Below are 17216 nucleotides of genomic sequence, written 5' to 3' on the forward strand. Positions count from 1 at the left end.
GGATATGCGCACACATAAATACACCTTACTGTTCCAGCAAGATGTGTGTAAGGGTTGTAAGCAAACTCTGACTATTCAAGCCTAGCAATGCAATACAACAACTGTGGTGCAACAAAAACACACCTCATCTGTATTCGAAGATGTCCCTCCGTTAAAAAAAATAAAAGAGTCATACGAAGACCATCGAAGAGCAAGACAGTTTAATTGCACATTCATAGCTCAGGAAATCTCTTCTGAAACTAGTGGATTACTGGGACAAGTCTGAGAAGATCCGATTACTCTCTGTGCTGTCTAGGAGAATCAATTGAGATATTGAAGAGATCTCATTTCTCTTTCCTGGGGGTTTAAACGAAAGCTTCATCCCATAACCATAAGCACGCTCTTCATGCTCTGTACAACAGTCTCTCTTTAATCAATGCTTCTGTTCGTGTCTTACGGGCGCCCTTCACTACAGTAAAAGCTCAATCCATTTTAATTCATGTTACGGTCTGACCGTGCAACTGGCTGACCCCTCTCTATTTCTCTCCCTCGCTTCCAACCACTTCATGTTTACTTGACCGCTGCGCCGTCTGGGATGCCAATTTTGCATGGAGTCGTTTTGCTCTGGCCACTTAGCTAAGTGCCTTTCTTTGGCAGGCGTAGCATTAAAAGATGATGGATGTGGAACGAGGAGATTATAAAAACATGCACGTGTGTTGGTGTATGCAGTCAAGATGAGAACACTGGGAGGGTTTCGCAAAAGGGCTCCCGTTTGCAATCAGCCCGGTTTGCGTATGTCTGTAGGAGCCTGAAAGCGAAACTGTGTAATGTGTCTGCTCTAGGGTCCACAGGGAAATAAGAGGCCCATGCACAACATTCAACTCTTGAAAACATCTAAAGCAAAGTGTTCCTAGGAAAGGGAGTACATTTTAAACCGAAACACCCATTGTGGACTGGGATGTCCAATCCTGCTCCTGAAGAGCCAAGGTCTTGTAGAATTTTCCTGGAAGTTTCTAACAATCCTCAAGACCTTCAGTTCACCCAAAAACAAAAATTACCCCATGATTTACTCACCCTCAAACAATCCTAGGTGTATATGAATTTGGCTTATCCAAATTTCATAATGGGCTGATATTTTGAAGCACACAAAAAGTGCATCCATCCATCATAAAAATGCTCCACACTGCTCAGGGGGGTTAATAAAGGCCTTCTGAAACAAATCGATGCATTTGTGTAAGAAAAATATCCATATTTATAACTTTATAAACCGTAAGCTTTATAAACCAGCTTCCGCTAACCTTCGTACATTCATGAGAAAGTGGATGACGTAGGACATAGACGTAATGTAAGTTTTGGTGAGAATATGCTATTCTGAGAACAAAGTTTGGTTTACAACAAAGGAAAACCAGACTCCTTTGGCTTATATCCTTTGGCTACTCCTTTGGCTTATATCGAAATCCTATTTTTATTTTAAAAATCCTTGTAAATTATGGAGTAATTTTCATTTTTGGGTGAACGTTCCCTAATTAGGGTTGAAGCTAAACTCTGTAGGATGTTGGGACTTTGGGAGCAGGATTAGCCACCCCTGCTGTTGCTGAAAGGGTGCAAACTAAGGTTGTTTGCATGCAAGGTGGAAACAAATATCTTACCTTGTGTAGAGAAAAGGTGCGCACGCAGAAAGTGGCTAGTTCGATGGTGTCCAGGAGCGTCACTTGGATCATACCGTAGGTCTCCGTCCCTCTACTTGGCCAGTACTGGTCACACTTTATCTGCAGAGGGTGAGGGAACGTTAACAAACCTTAGGTCTTTCATGTGGGTTTAGCTGTCTTTTTTGGAGGTCGTTGACTCGGATATCTCTATGCAAATACCTCCCAAATTTCAGTGTGCTGAGGAATTACCGTGCCATTGAACTAAATCTCACCAAGATTGAATCAAATAATCATCTGGGAGACTTTTCCAAAGACACTAAATTACTTTGGATTCTCAACATGAGAAGTAAGACTCCTCTAACAGTCTCCGAACTGATTCACAAATAACGACTCAGTCCTGGGGGTTCACACCTGGAATCTCAAACCCTTCCCATCTACCCACGTCACATAAACTACCCAGGCATAATGTTTTCTTCCCTCCTCCGACACCTGGCACATTGACAGACCCCTGGCCCGCTGTAAGATGCACTCAATACGGAGCACGGCGAGCAGTCGGGCCGCCCCCTGTGCCCTGATGCGATGTGACAGCTCACTGCTACAAAAATGTGCAGGTTTAATGCGTTCTTTGCGCTTATGCTGCAGATAGAACGGCTCACTCTGATTGCATCTGACAGAGCTCTAATACGCCATGTGGTGCCCGCTAAGATGGTGAGAGAGAGTGAGAGGGGGTGTCCTGAGATATTGACGGAGTTTGCTGAGCCTGACAGTCTAGGGTGTGACGGAATCGTCTTCGATGAACTTCCAGACGTCACGGCTGAGGGAGTCTTCAAGATGAGGAATTCTTGACTTCCTCTTTCTGTCTCGCTCTCCTTTTTTTGTGGCAAATGGGCCGCACTGCCCCCCCGATAGAGCCGAGAGATGATTCCTGGTTGTTATCGGAGAGCCCCTTTCCTTATTTCCCTCCATTTTTCTGTATCCGTTTTGCTCATCCACTCAACCGGCAATGGCATTTCAACTGGAATAATGTCAATTTGTTCAGTATGAAGCTCAGTCTTTTTAACAAGGCAAAAAGAGATGGCCTATTATCTTCTTAGGGACTATTAGCTCCCTTCCAGAACCTAGTGAGCTGCCTAGCTAGACAGTATTTTAAGACATCACCGGCACGCTCCAGATGTTAAGGTTGTTTCAAAATGAAAGATACCTCCTTTTGGCAAAACTGAAATGCTGAATGGGTTTTTCTGTGGAGAAGACAATCCCAGAATGCACTGCAAACCATTTCATTCAATAGTTAACTAATTAAAAATGGACCATTTTACCATATATTTACTTGTTCTACACATTTTTTAAGCTTGAGAGTATCATGTTGTTAGCTTAGCAACATGTTAATTCAATACTCTCTTGTGTAGCACTTTTTTGCGACACCTATGCATAGTACTCCAGATTAATCCATTATAAGGCTCCATTTCACATAGTTTCGGGGTGTAACCCCGGTGTCCTGGCCAAATTCCTTCTACTGGCCCTTGTCAATCATGGCTTCATAATAATCCCTATACACCTGATTGGCTCAATGACTCTCTCTCCTCTCCACCTGTAGCTGGTGTGTGGTGAGCGTGCTTGCGCCGTTGTACTGTGGCTGCCATCGCATCATCCAAGTGGATGCTGCACACTGGTGGTGGTTGAGGAGAGACCCCCCCACATGATTGTAAAGCGCTTTGGGTGTACAGCAATACACAATAATGCGCTATATAAATGCATCATCATTAATTTGCTACCTTGCAAGGGAGCAAGACAACTTAAGTTTTTAAACAGAGCTAATAAGAGCTACACTTTTTTTTTGTTTAGCCTCACCCTTGACTTCTCTTCCAGTCTGGTCATCATGACCACGGTGGCGGCTCGTTGCTCCCACACCATCCTCCAGAAGTCTCCGAAGGTCTCCGGCAGCGGTCCCTGCGTGGCTATGTATGCGTTCTGCTTCCTGTAGCCATCAATGTAGTTAGCATTGATGTAGTCGCTGCCTGTGATACCTTGAAATGAAGTAAGAAGCTTGGTAACTGTGAGAGTTGGAGCCGGAGTGACAAAGATGTTCACTTTTCAAGGGACATATCATGAAAAAGCAGGATTTTGACTGACGCTATGCTACATAGCACAAAGCTAACACACCGTTTATGATACAGAAGTATCAGTACATCATCAACATATGACCATTCAGACATGTATTATTTTAAACAGCCCTCAATGCACATGCAAACTTCTTGTAAAATCTTGTAAAAATACATTTTGGCTGTTTTTGGTGAAAGAAAACGTGACTAACATTACTTGTCGACTTCAAAAGTGTGGTTTAATACCCCTGTTTCTAAACAGTTCCAAAATGGCTGACGATGTTACTGTGCGAGTCTCTTAACTTGTGAAAAACTTGCAGCTCCAATAACATGATATACAGTCACAGTCTGGTAAGAGGCTATTGCAGAGCTTGTGACAGATATCCATCATAGAAAATAATCCCCATGAAAGAAAAGCCATCGAGCCCCTTCGCAGCTTTTTCTCACTTCCTTCCAGCTTTTTCAGCCCTGTCTTGCTCTCTGAGGGCCGGCCAACAGCATCCACTGCAGCTGATTTAGGACCAGATGCTATACGATGGAATTAGGCTGGACTAGGAGTAAATCAGCGAGCAGAACCCACGCCGGACCCCGTCTCGCTCTCTTTCTGCCATCGCTCTGGGCGGCCCACAGTAAATCTCCCATAAAGCAGCCAAACATTCTCCTGCCTAAGCTCAGGATCCGGGAGGTGGCGGGAAAAGAAGTAAAGCCCTTGTGTGCCACTGCTAGAGGTAACGATCTTGCGGTCTGGGTCTTGAGACCTCTCAAATCCACATAAATATGGCCTTGGACCTCGAAATTGGAATCTTAGGGTCTTTAGGGTTAATTCTGGGTCTGGATCTGGACCTTAAAAGGTATTTAGTTTTGGTCTCAGTAACAACATGTAATTCTCATAATTCTCATAATAATAGAAATGATTTAACAAGGAAGTTACAGGAAGAGAAAAAGAAATGTATAGATGAATGACAAGACACTTAATATATTAATTATTTTAAAGAAGATTAATTTAAAATCTTTATATATATATATATATATATATATATATATATATATATATATATATATATATATATATATATATATATATATATATATATAAAAATGTAATTTATTTCTGTGATGCAACGCTGAATTTATCAGCCATCACTCCAGTCTTCAATGTCACATGATCGTTCAGAAATCATTCTAATATGCTGACTTATTATCAGTGTTGAAACTGTTATGCTGCTTAATATTTTTTTGGAAACTGGAATACTTTTTTCTTTGATTCTTTGATGAATAAAAAGTAAAAAAGAACAGCATTTATTCAAAATAGAAGTCTTTACTATCACTTTTTATCCATTTAACACATCCTTGTTGAAAAAAACTATCACATGTCCTCAAAAAAAAAATTAAGCAGCAGAACTGTTTCCAACATTGATTATGAATCAGTATATTAGAATAATTTCTGAAGGATCATGTGACACTGAAGACTGGAGGTAATGATGCTGAAAATTACAGCTCTACATGTTATTCTCTTTCAAAATAAGTCTAGTAAATCTAATATAATTTCATCATCCACGACACATATAAATACTGCTCTCGACAAACAGCATGATTTCATGTGTCATTTGTGTACGTAGCACAAACAGCGAGGGACAAATTATGCAACAGAGTTCAACACTTAAGGTTAGGGGTTTGTTCAAATCCCCAGTAGGAGCAAGCGCCATTAATTCTCTGAAACAAGTCACTTGTAATTACACTCGGGGTCCGCGCTCACTTCAGACCTCTGGCAAATAACCTATGAGAGGCATATTTAATCGTACAGTTTATCCAACACAAAAGCTTCAATCACAAACACAGGCCTGTGGTGCTGAATTGTTGTTTTCGTGCTATAACAACGAACAATGAAACACTTGGCCGTGCTCATTTTCTAGCCCCCGCTACGTTGGAGAAAAAGGCAAAATTAGCAATCAGGGGGATAAAAGAATGCCATTAAAAGCCTCTTCCCCGTCTCACAAAGCGATCGCAGGAGTGTTTCGCTTTAGTCATAGCTAAGTGAACAGAACACGGCTGCCTGCACAAATTGTTCCACCGCTGTGTCTAATGGCGAAATCACTGCACTGTAAAATGGAAATTTTGAACTTGATTAATTTATGCATTTATGGGCGCTGTCTTTTTGATGATTCTGTTACGCCACGTTATTGCTCATCTAAATTGGGTCGTGGTGAACTGTGGCGAAAATCAAGGTGACGCGACGACGAGGAAGGGAACCTGGGGGGGGGGGCATAAATGTAAACAGCACAAAGGAGAATTGAGGACAGTCGGCTTTAGATGGAAAAATAAAAGATTGGCGTTTCACCAACATTACAGCAGAATCTCTGCCGATTTTCCTCTGTTCCTTCCAAAAGCTTGACAGCTTCTATACCTCAACTGAAGGCACTCTGGGATACGGCGGTGCACTATACCATTCAAGTTTAATTTCAGGTGCTTGTGAATTATCGGACTCTTGTTTCCTGTACCTGCGCGAGCAGACGATAAAATTGCGTGGGAAGGGAAGAAAGCCAATTGATTTATATGGATAAACACTATAAAAACACATAATAAAGACATAAAAATAGATGGCGTTCTCCCAAATGCACATCCTAGATCTATCAGGTTCTTTGGAAGGACTTTAGGATCTTGCACAGAAATAAATTTCTCAAATAAACAGCCAGACACATCTGTGGTCGACAACAAAGTTCAGTCATTCTGGAACCTTCAAGATGCAGCGCTTTTCTTTGAAAGAATCAGTGTGTGCGCACAGTTCTGCCCGACCTTCGATGGGCGCCAGGATTACGCGGGAGTGGTCGTAGGCGATGACGTTGGCGTAGCGGTTCTTGGGTTTGTTGACCTCCAGGTTGGAATGCTCCCAGGTGAACTGCTGACCCGGATCGATGGACTGTGGAAAGAGAAAACGGAGTGAAACAACCCTCAGGGCTTTTCCCAATCCCTCAGCATCGCTGGTACGAATACTAATGTGAGAAGTGAGTGAGTTTGCATCCGCTAGAACATCAGAAGAAGGTGGAGAAACAGAAGAGAGTTCAACACTCAGAAAAGCAGGGTTGAGTGAGGCCACGGGGCCTGGGAGGACTAAAACTGACTTAAAATAGTGAAATGAGGATCCTTCACAAAGCGGCTCAGATAAACATTCGCAACAAGATAAAAGTCCTCCTGCCGCAATCACAGCCGCACATTAAAGTGCAATTAAAAGCCGTCTGGTTTCGTTTAAATATTCACCAGCATTCGGCCAGGTAGCTTTGTCGTGGACAGTGAATAATAGCAAAGGAAACACTGATACAAGAGTCTGTTCCTTCCTGTGAGGGGATGAATTATCTGACGCCAGCAAGATAAATGCCGCCACGTTCTCAATACGAGAATTTCTGAATAAATATTCTATTCCCCTGTCGGGGTAATTTAGTATTCCATTATGATTCCGAGCCTGTTCTCGGGCAATGGCTCAGTCCCAGCTCTTCTAGCTTGAGGGATGTTTTCATTTAGGCAACAGTCTCTGCATGCTGAAACTGGGACTAAATAACCCTCAATGAGGGATTTGATGTAGCTGTTTACCCTGTGATGATTACAGGCACAAATAACAGAGCACGGATCCTCCACAGGTTGTCCGTGCTCTTGAACCGGTCTCTTATCATCTACCCTGCAAACCGCCCGTGGGTTTCAACGCACACAGCTTGGATTGGTTTGGTTCTCCTCCAAGCCAAATGCCACACTGTGCTGTGATCTAACAGATCACGTATGGACGGAGGCATGATGACATAATCTGGAGTTTGGTAATCCAAAGCATGCTTTTGCATAACTCCCAACCCACATCCTCATATCTGACAAAACCCTTTGCACCAAACATCTTTTTCTGCTTCAAATCAGCTTCCATCTCTGTTTTTTTTCTCTTTTCTAGCCCAGTTTTCCATAGACATCACTCACTAGCTGCTTTCCATTACAGATTTGCACAAAACTTTAGTGGTATTTTATAAACATTGATAAAAAAGTACTGCGAAATGACAGAGTTTGCATTAACCGATGTTATGTGACTAAAACTTAATTTTTTCTTCTCGCAATAAGTCATGGCGGCAAATTTTGGTTGGGTTATGTATATCGCAGCCACTGCACTAGCCATTACATTTAATCAAAGGAGGCGTATATCTTTACAGAAGCAGCGCAGAGGGCCACTTCTGGGCCACTTCTGAAATGTGCCGTGGCGTGGCTGGTATAAACATAAGTATTGACTATGTTTGAGTGATGAGTATTGAGTGGCCGCGATCAGCTCCGGTGGTTGTGTCGGAGCTGTAATGCAGTGTAAATAAGGGGTTATCCGAACATTAATGGCAAGGAAAGCCTGTTATACTTTAGATCGGACACGTATAAAGTGTTTCTCTGAGGTTATAGTACGTTGAAGAATGATCATATGACTTTTTTCACCCTGTAGCCCAAGACTGGTTGCCCACTGAAGCCAAGCAGGGTTGAGCCTGGTCATATCTACTGATTGGCTTCATCACTGTCTCCTCTCCACCAATAAGCTGGTGTGTTGTGGGCGTTCTGGTGTAATATGGCTGCTGTCGCATTATCCAGGTGGATGCTAAACACTGGTGGTGGACGAGGAGATACCCTCCTTACTAAGTAAAGCACTTTGAGTGCCTAGAAAATCGTTATATAAATGTAACAAATTATTATTTGTATTCCCCAATTGTAAGTCGCTTTGGATAAAAGCGTCTGCCAAATGACTAAATGTAAATTATTATTATTAATTAATTATTTTTTTTACATACGCCATGTTACCTGAAAATGTGAAAAAAAAAATTTTACATTGCAGTTTTGCTAAATATTCTGTTTTTGAATTGGCTGAAAATCCACCTCATGCAAGCATAACAACTTTTTTTGCGATATATTGGTGAAAGTTTTAGTGAAATTGATTCATTTCCATTAGGTGTATTTTCAATTTGCAATTTCAATTTTGTGCAATTTGAAGGGTAATGGAAATGCAGCTAGTGATTTAGCAGCTACTTTTAACATGCTAACGCACCAGGGATACAATCATTTAAATTTTTTCTTCTAGGAGAATGACTTATTTACAAAGCCAACGCAGATCATTTTTTAAAAATCGATTTATGCAACTCTGAAACAATCAACTAATATCTGGTAGAAGGTGACTTTACTAGATCACACCATTGTTTACTCCCTTTTTGCAGGTGGACGAGATCAGAAACGGCCAATTCTACAATCTACTACTCAGGCTTAGCTGCTTATGAATGATGTTTGTCATTTGGTTAGCATATGCAGCTAAAGCTAATCTATATGCTAAACCAATGTCCCAAAAATGATAGTGGGTTGGCTCAACTCAAGCGTGCCCATGTTCTTGCTGAGATATCAGGTCTGGCTCACGCTGGGAGCCATTTAAGATGGCATTAAGCCCCGGGGGTGTTGATGGCGGTGCTGCCGTAGCACGCTGTGATTTAAGATGGACGACGACATTTGCTCTATGCAAATGAAGGCTGATTCAGCAATAGCGAAGGCTAATCAGCAGCCGCTACATTTACGAGCCCAGCACTCCAAACCGAGACATCCGTGTCTCCTGCAAAACCCCATGGCATGTGAGTAACTGCCATGCAACTGCTAAAAACAATTCATCGGCATTTGTTTAGCAAGAAAACCCACTTTATGTAAGTGCAACGCCTTTTGAAATGGGTAACAATCCTATTCGTAACAAAAAATGGTATAATATGCAGTACCTCATATTCCTGGGAGAGCTTCAGGTTGTCGTTGGCCTTCAGTAGCTCCGTGTGCTCGGCTAGCTCAGAGATGGGTATAGGAGGGTGGTTCATCATACCTGTGCACCAATCAGGAGACAGAAAGATAAGGTCAGAAAGACCAACGGGGCCAAGAAAGACAGTTAGAAGACAAATCCCAAAAATTGGTGGAGAAAACGGGACTGGGGTGGGGGAAGACACCCAAGCAAGTGAGACAATGAGGTGAGGACTGGAGTGAGGAACAGCGGGTGATGTTAGAGACACAGTGTAACCAGGCCAGAGCTCTACATCATCAATCGGACCAATCAGGATCATCCTAAAACAGAAAAACTAGCTGCATTTAAACAGACAATATGAAAGAAAGACCTAAGGACGATTGTTAAGGTGCTACAAAAACCCCAGACCAATTACAAAAATGATAGAGGGTCAAATGGTTCCTAATAGCTTTGCAGTATGAAATTTCTTCTTTCTCACTCCGCTGTAGCTTAAAACGACGAGCAGGAGGACACCTCATATACTTGGTTGGTAAGACAAACCATATGTTAAGACAAGGGGAAAAATGCGCTTGGTTGCCTTCGTGAAACCAAACAAATCTCCTTTCAAACTGAGTCACAGGAACAATAAATTGAAACAACCCCCAAGATCTGCCCTTGAGAAATACGTTCATGTCTGCAGAGCTGAAACATAATAGATTTAATCAAATGCAAAATCTGAAAATGTATTTTTCACCAAGGCGTTAAAAAGGCCAAAAGCACACAAGATTGAAGCTTTGTACACTACATCTGGAATAGGGGAATGGTATCCTTGTTGGTATCCTTTAGGGTTGACCCTATGTTACCCTAGATCAAGGGAGTCCAATCCAGCTCCTGGAGGGCCACCTACCTAGCTTAATTCCAAATTTAACTAATCTGAACCAAGCTAATCAAGGTCTTCAGGAGCACTAGAAACTTCTAGGATCACTAAAAACTTCTAAATTGGACACTCCTGCCCTAACTGTAACCCTGTTCTGGCATTCGGGGACTGTTTGCCGTAGACTTGAGCATGAAAAGACACAAGCTTCTGTCTTGTATTTTATACTAGGCCTCATAATCAGACTTATCTGCATGTCATCTTGCACGTAACCAAAATATGGACTTACTGTTCTTGCTTTCTTTGTCTTGCTGCTCTGAGGGGAAAAAAAACTGGAATGCTTCCACACTAAACACAAAAAATACGAGTGAGCCAGAGGTAGAAAAATACAATATTGCCTTTCCCTGGAGTAAACCTCTAGCCTTAATATTTCTCACAGCTTTCCTTTTGGCAGAAGCGTGCAATAATTTCCTTATGTAATCCTTCATTTGCGCTTTGATGGGAAATAAAGCTCTTGAGGTGGAGGGGGGTAATCAGGGTAAGGTAGGGGGTTTATTTGAGAGTTCTGGCCTGGGTTAGGATGACCCGATGGTACCGATGCAAAGTGAAGTGCCATGTTCTCTGCTTAAGTTCAGCCAAAGCTAAGCAAGCGTGTCACGGAAGCAGTCACCCATGTTATCCCTGCACCAACCTACAAGACCTTTCCTCAAACAAGCACTAGTTTTGCTGTTTGCTCAGACCGAAAACTTCCCAGGCCTCTCGCTGTGGAGTAATCCAGTTATGAATTAGTAATGGATTATGGCAGCAAACAGACATAGCTCTCCCTAAAATGGTCGCTAATGTTTTTATAGAAGGCATTGGACTTTCTTCAGCACGAGGTCAAAAGTTGGATAAAGGTTGACGGCTTCCTTGAAGAGTACTGTGATTTAATTAAGCATGGATAATCTGCATAATCACATTAGCCATCCTCAATTTCACTTCCAGTTTTTTTCCTTGTAATGTACGCCGCAAATGGCTTGGGTTTGATTGAGAAAGGACACTTGCTGATTGGACATTATGAGAAAAAACGAAGCAAATGCCACTCAAGATGCCCTGAAAAAGTTCTAGCTGTTAGTTTTCAGACTTTCATGCAAAACAAAGCTATGCTAATAACAGTTTTTCCTCATCCACTATCTGGACACTAACACTTTTCTTACTCCACAAATGTTATTCTCATCAGCCTGGCCAAGCTCTTAGTCTGGACTCGCCTTAAGGTGAACCAAGGTAATATATGCCATAGCACTCCCGAAGAAGATGGGAAGGGCAACTTTGGCAAACAACCTGAGATCAGACCTGCATGCTAAACGCCAACAGCCTCCATGATGCAACGAGAAAGGCCATGTAAAGCCAATCGAAACCCAACAAACTCGGAAGATTAGCACTTTCCAATGTCAACGTATTCCTCAGCTTTGCTCTGTGTCAACAACAATTATTTGTGCCCCGTTTTTCCATTTCATAAATAAGCTGTTATTTGTTTGTTCTCAGGAATGATCTCCCTGAAAGATGTAAGAAACAATTACATTTTGTTTCAATTACATTTTACATGTTTTAAGATGACTTTAGATGTAGATGACTTTCTTTTTTGGTTATTAAAACTTTCACAGTCAACTTTGTCAAATAATTAAAATTGGACATCGATATTTAATGATTATCCAAGACATTAGGTTTTTGTAGGAGATGTAGGAGTACTAAATACACGTTACAAAAGTGTTTTTGCGTGCATGACCTTATCAGTTTTTATAACTAACTACATTCAATTTCAAGTATTTATGCGAAAGACACTAAAAAGTCTGTTTAAGCGAGGTCCAATCGGATATAAACTCTTTCAAGGACGAATTCCTGTTCATTTCCTATCTGCTCTCTCTGCCAGGATTTCTGTGTCTCTCTCTCTCCACCGTGGAGTCTTTTTATCCCATGCAATCAAGCCCAAGATCAGTGAGCGCGAGAGATGCAAACTGTCTAATTACATATTTTCAGTTTCTTATTTGCGCTTGACAGGTGATGCAAATAACAAATCCTTTTGATATGCGCTGCTGCTGTTCGCGAAACGATTTTATGCGATTGTTCATTTACATATAAAAGGAAAAGCGCTCAGTATATTCCCCCATAAAAACAAGAAAAAAGGGAGTTGTGTTTCTCTTTCCTCTGCCTCGCTGGGGGCTGGAGGGATGTATCAAATGTCGGACTATTGTTTGCAGAGGGTTTAATTAATTCGGCTCGTTATCTCCGCCTGCAGAATGACCCCATCGGTGGAGAGAGGTCTGAATGGACAGGATGCTGGAATGTCTGGAGATTTGAGTAAAAATTATACAGCAGAACCGTCTCTACATGATCAGCTGCTTTTACTGTGGATTAATAGTGCTCAGCCAACAGCCTGTGAGAACAAAGCAATCGACAAGCAGAAGTATAAAGAAAAAACTAATTTAAAAGGAAAAATTAAAAGTGGTGTTACGAATGAAAGTTAAAAGCAGTCATAATTAAGATGAAACAGTTTACCGCTTTTGCATTTTAACTTCCCACAGATGCATAATGCAGAACAAATGTCTAGGAAAATCAGTCGCATTGTTTGCTTCAATTTGTAATGTCTTTGGTGTGTATATATATATATATATATATATATGTAGAAATTAAAGATATTAACAGATATACCCCAAAATAATATTAAAAGAAATCATTATGTTTGTTATAATGATTTAGAAAAAAAAGAATAAATATAAAAATATAATACAAATGATAATATTATCAAAATAATTATTTATTTGTTTAAGTGATAAGATATTCATTAATTATAATTATAAAATGTTTTTATTTCAATTTTATTTAAATATGGCCAGGTTACATAAAAAGTTTAACATGTTTTGTTTTTATATGTTGGCTAAAATGATGTCTTTTTATGCAAAGGATAGGATTATATACCTGATTTTATCCTAGATTATGCATCTTGTATAGGAAAAGCAATTGCTAATGAGATGTAGTTTTAGGTTTGATTTGAATTACAACTCCTTTTAACTTTCCCAGGGTTACGGGAGTGAAAATTAGCGCAGATCCGGCAGTTTGTGAGGGAGAAAAAAAAAAAAAGTCATATGCAAATGTAGTCGGAAAACACAACCCATTATTCCGGATGTGGGGCACACGCATTAAAAAAAGATAAGAAAACACCAAAGCTCAGCGCGAGATGTGAGCACTAACTTTCATAGTCAAATCCGGCTTCACTGACAGGACTGCTTAGACCCGAATCTGTGAAAAACAGTAAACAGCAAAAAATAAAATAAAAGCATCCCTCTTTGAATGAACTGATAATTAGTTGAGAACAAAATCTTGAAATGGACTGAAAGAAATGGGAAAAACAAGATAAATGCAAGGAAATTAATAAGCAGAAAATAGAACTTCTCCTTTATGCACTTTCTCCTTCCAATTAATTTTTCAGACTATATTGTGCATTTTTAACCAGGCAGGAGAAAGGACCACCCCTGCAGTCTGTCAGACTGTAGGTCTGAAAGTAGGACACTCGCTCACATATCAGCCGTTCTTCATCCAACATCACAGTCGACATACATGAACCGCTGCAGATACTGTTTATACCATGAGACTTCACAGCAAACTTTACGCTAGTTTTTTAAAGAATAAATCCTCAAAATATCAGATGGCGGCGTCGATCGAGCGGCAAAAAGACATACGGTCAGAGTTTAGCGGCTCAACGTCTGTCCAGCTGTCTGGAGCACTAGCGCATGAGGAGCGTCTTTAGCTTCTGTTGTCGAGGTCTGAACCATCTGTGATGACTTTAGGCACACAACACCTATGCAGACGCGCAGATTAACACACTAGCGAGCGGATCAGGTTTGAAATCACATTGTAATTAGGAATGCTTTTGAGAACAAAAAGTCTAAACGTACTTTTCGTCTTTTCATGCTTTATGTTGGCAAAGTAAAGAAAAAATAAAATATTTTTTTTGATATATTGTTGAGTATGTTCAATACAAATAAATGTAAAATATATATGTAAATATGTTCAATATATATAAAATAATATAAAAGTATAAAAAAAAACTTCAGCTTTCTGTCATTCAGCTAGCACTCTGTGTTTCTGTCAGTCTTATTTACTGTTGTCTGTCTTTAGCTATGTCTAAGAAGAGCCAGGTTAACAGGTTAAGGCTTGGAATATGGGAGAAGCGCAATGCGAGCTGTGTGTTCCTCCCTGCAAACATTTTTTTCCACTGGGTACAGTACCTGGTACTTTTTTAGTACCACCTTTGCCGAGGTTCCAAGCGAGCCGTACCGTTACAAACCCACTAGAATCAGCACAGCCAGTGAAGGATTGAACGCAACTGTTTTGAATGAGCGCACCTTTTTTAAACAACCAAAAAAATAGCTGTTTCGTTGTCTGTTGAGGAAGTACAGATGATCCTCTCGTTGATAGCCGAGGAGCGGATCCAGTGAGAGCGTGATGGAGCGACGCTGAATTAAAACGTTTTTCAGGAGTCACGGCAGTAGAGGCGGCGCTGCTATAATGACACGTGAATAATACCGCCCACAATAAAATGGTACTAAACAGCAGTGGAAACACAAACGAGCCGAACTGAGCCGTGCCGAGTCGTACCATGCAGTGGAAAAGCGCCAATAGGTGCATCTCTTTATTTATAAAATGCCCAAAAAGCTTTTACAATAAACACTGTTTGGCTTTTCTACCTCCCAAATCTATGTAAATCTTAAAAGCCGATATAAAAGCCATTTCTTCCATAATATGACATATTTCTGAGTAAAACAGAATGAAGAAATCAATAAAGAAAAAAATAAACAATGAATTGTGGCAAGATTTTAGAAAGCAGTCTAAAAAAAACAGTAAATAGGTTGCGGATGAGGATTACAAATCTTCTGTTTACAGACACAATTAATCATGGGCCTGGAAAAACCGTGAGCGTCTGTGAGCGTGTCGCATTAAACAGTTTGCTAATAAAAAATATGTTTGTTTTCTAAAACGATTCATAATACCAATACAAACAGACTGAAGGGGACGCAGAGGAACTGAGCAGAACCTGACCCTAAACGCGCTACAAAACAAACCTAATATCGGCATCTCGTCTCATTAGGATAAGTTGTGCGCCATATGTGCCAGTCATCCATGTGAACTCAAGTGTGCTGCTTTGAACAATGGCCCCTATTAGCTAATGGAAATGTCGCAAATGTTTCCCCTTCCCAGTTAATTGGGTTAAAATGTCCACTTAAATGAAAATTCACCAAGCAAAGAGATAATAACACCCCGCGCTTAAAAAGAACAACGTTGCGTCGCAAATTGAACGCTCCTCAGTTAATAAAGTCCAACGAGGGTGACTTTAACTAGGCGAGTGTCTTGATTGTGATGAAGCGGACGAAAGAGGTGAGAAAGAAGATGAAAGTGCACAGCGCTCATTTCTGATGTCCTATTAGGCAGCTGCCGGACAAGATGCCCCACAATGGACAGGTGATTATGGGAAATGAGGTGGCGATAGTGGCTTTCTTGCATTCTCCACCTCCATTTCTCAGCTGGCTCTCATTTTATCTGGGCTGAAGGAGAGCTCTCGGCATTATGACCTCCTCGGGCGGCCGCACTGAGATTACCGCCTTTGAAACGAGAGCTGTTTGATGGGGAGACGCCGAGAGCGGACAGGAGAGAGACGCCGCCGTCAAATTCACTCTGCGCCACTTCAAGGAGCCGCCGAGAAATGTCAGGGTAGGTTTAGCGCGCAAAGCCGGCGAAAATGAGGCTGCTCTTTGAACTGGAGGATTTGGACGAGACAAAATATCGTCTGCTTTGGAACGAGATGAGGACGTGACGGCAAAAACATTTCGGAAGCTGTCTGGACGTTCAGTATCTGTTTTCAGTATTTATCGGTTATCTGTAATTATGAATAGCATTATAATTCAGGATTAATATTATAATTAGCATTGTAAATAGGAATGCACACTAATCATGTACAGCTAATAAAAATAAACAGCATAGAGATAATTTTCGGTTATCTGCATTTATCGTTATCTGTAATTCTAAGCATTATAATCCAGGATTAATATTATAATTAGCATTGTAAATAGGAATGCACAATAATCACGTACAGCTAATATAAATAAATAAATAAACAGCATAGAGATAATTTTCGGTTATCTGCATTTATCGTTATCTGTAATTCTAAGCATTATAATCCAGGATTAATATTATAATTAGCATTGTAAATAGGAATGCACACTAATCATGTACAGCTAATAAAAATAAACAGCATAGAGATAATTTTCGGTTATCTGCATTTATCGTTATCTGTAATTCTAAGCATTATAATCCAGGATTAATATTATAATTAGCATTGTAAATAGGAATGCACACTAATCATGTACAGCTAATAAAAATAAATAAATAAACAGTATAGAGATAATTTTCGGTTATCTGCATTTATCATTATCTCTAATTCTAAGCATTATAATCCAGGATTAATATTATAATTAGCATTGTAAATAGGAATGCACACTAATCATGTACAGCTAATAAAAATAAACAGCATAGAGATAATTTTCGGTTATCTGCATTTATCGTTATCTGTAATTCTAAGCATTATAATCCAGGATTAATATTATAATTAGCATTGTAAATAGGAATGCACAATAATCACGTACAGCTAATATAAATAAATAAATAAACAGCATAGAGATAATTTTCGGTTATCTGCATTTATCGTTATCTGTAATTCTAAGCATTATAATCCAGGATTAATATTATAATTAGCATTGTAAATAGGAATGCACACTAATCATGTACAGCTAATAAAAATAAATAAATAAACAGCATAGAGATAATTTTCGGTT

General features: G+C 40.3%; 1 protein-coding gene across 5 annotated transcripts in view; it reads right to left on the reverse strand.

Annotated features, from left to right (window-relative positions):
- The window catches only part of LOC306867644 (receptor-type tyrosine-protein phosphatase S-like), a 166258-nt gene that overhangs the window by 16810 nt on the left and 132232 nt on the right, over nt 1-17216 (reverse strand). For 3 of the 5 annotated variants that reach the window (XM_079413433.1, XM_079413430.1, XM_079413429.1), the window contains 5 exons: nt 13579-13626; nt 9484-9581; nt 6521-6644; nt 3477-3652; nt 1629-1748 (listed from right to left, as the gene is read on the reverse strand). In XM_079413433.1, coding sequence (XP_079269559.1) covers nt 1629-1748; nt 3477-3652; nt 6521-6644; nt 9484-9581; nt 13579-13626 — 566 coding nt within the window. The remainder of the gene's footprint in view (nt 1-1628; nt 1749-3476; nt 3653-6520; nt 6645-9483; nt 9582-13578; nt 13627-17216) is intronic. The other 2 variants (XM_079413432.1, XM_079413431.1) reach the window with 1 other exon arrangement.

Source organism: Barbus barbus (assembly GCF_936440315.1).
Source record: "Barbus barbus genome assembly, chromosome: 49".
In the NCBI taxonomy this organism is placed as follows: domain Eukaryota; kingdom Metazoa; phylum Chordata; class Actinopteri; order Cypriniformes; family Cyprinidae; genus Barbus; species Barbus barbus.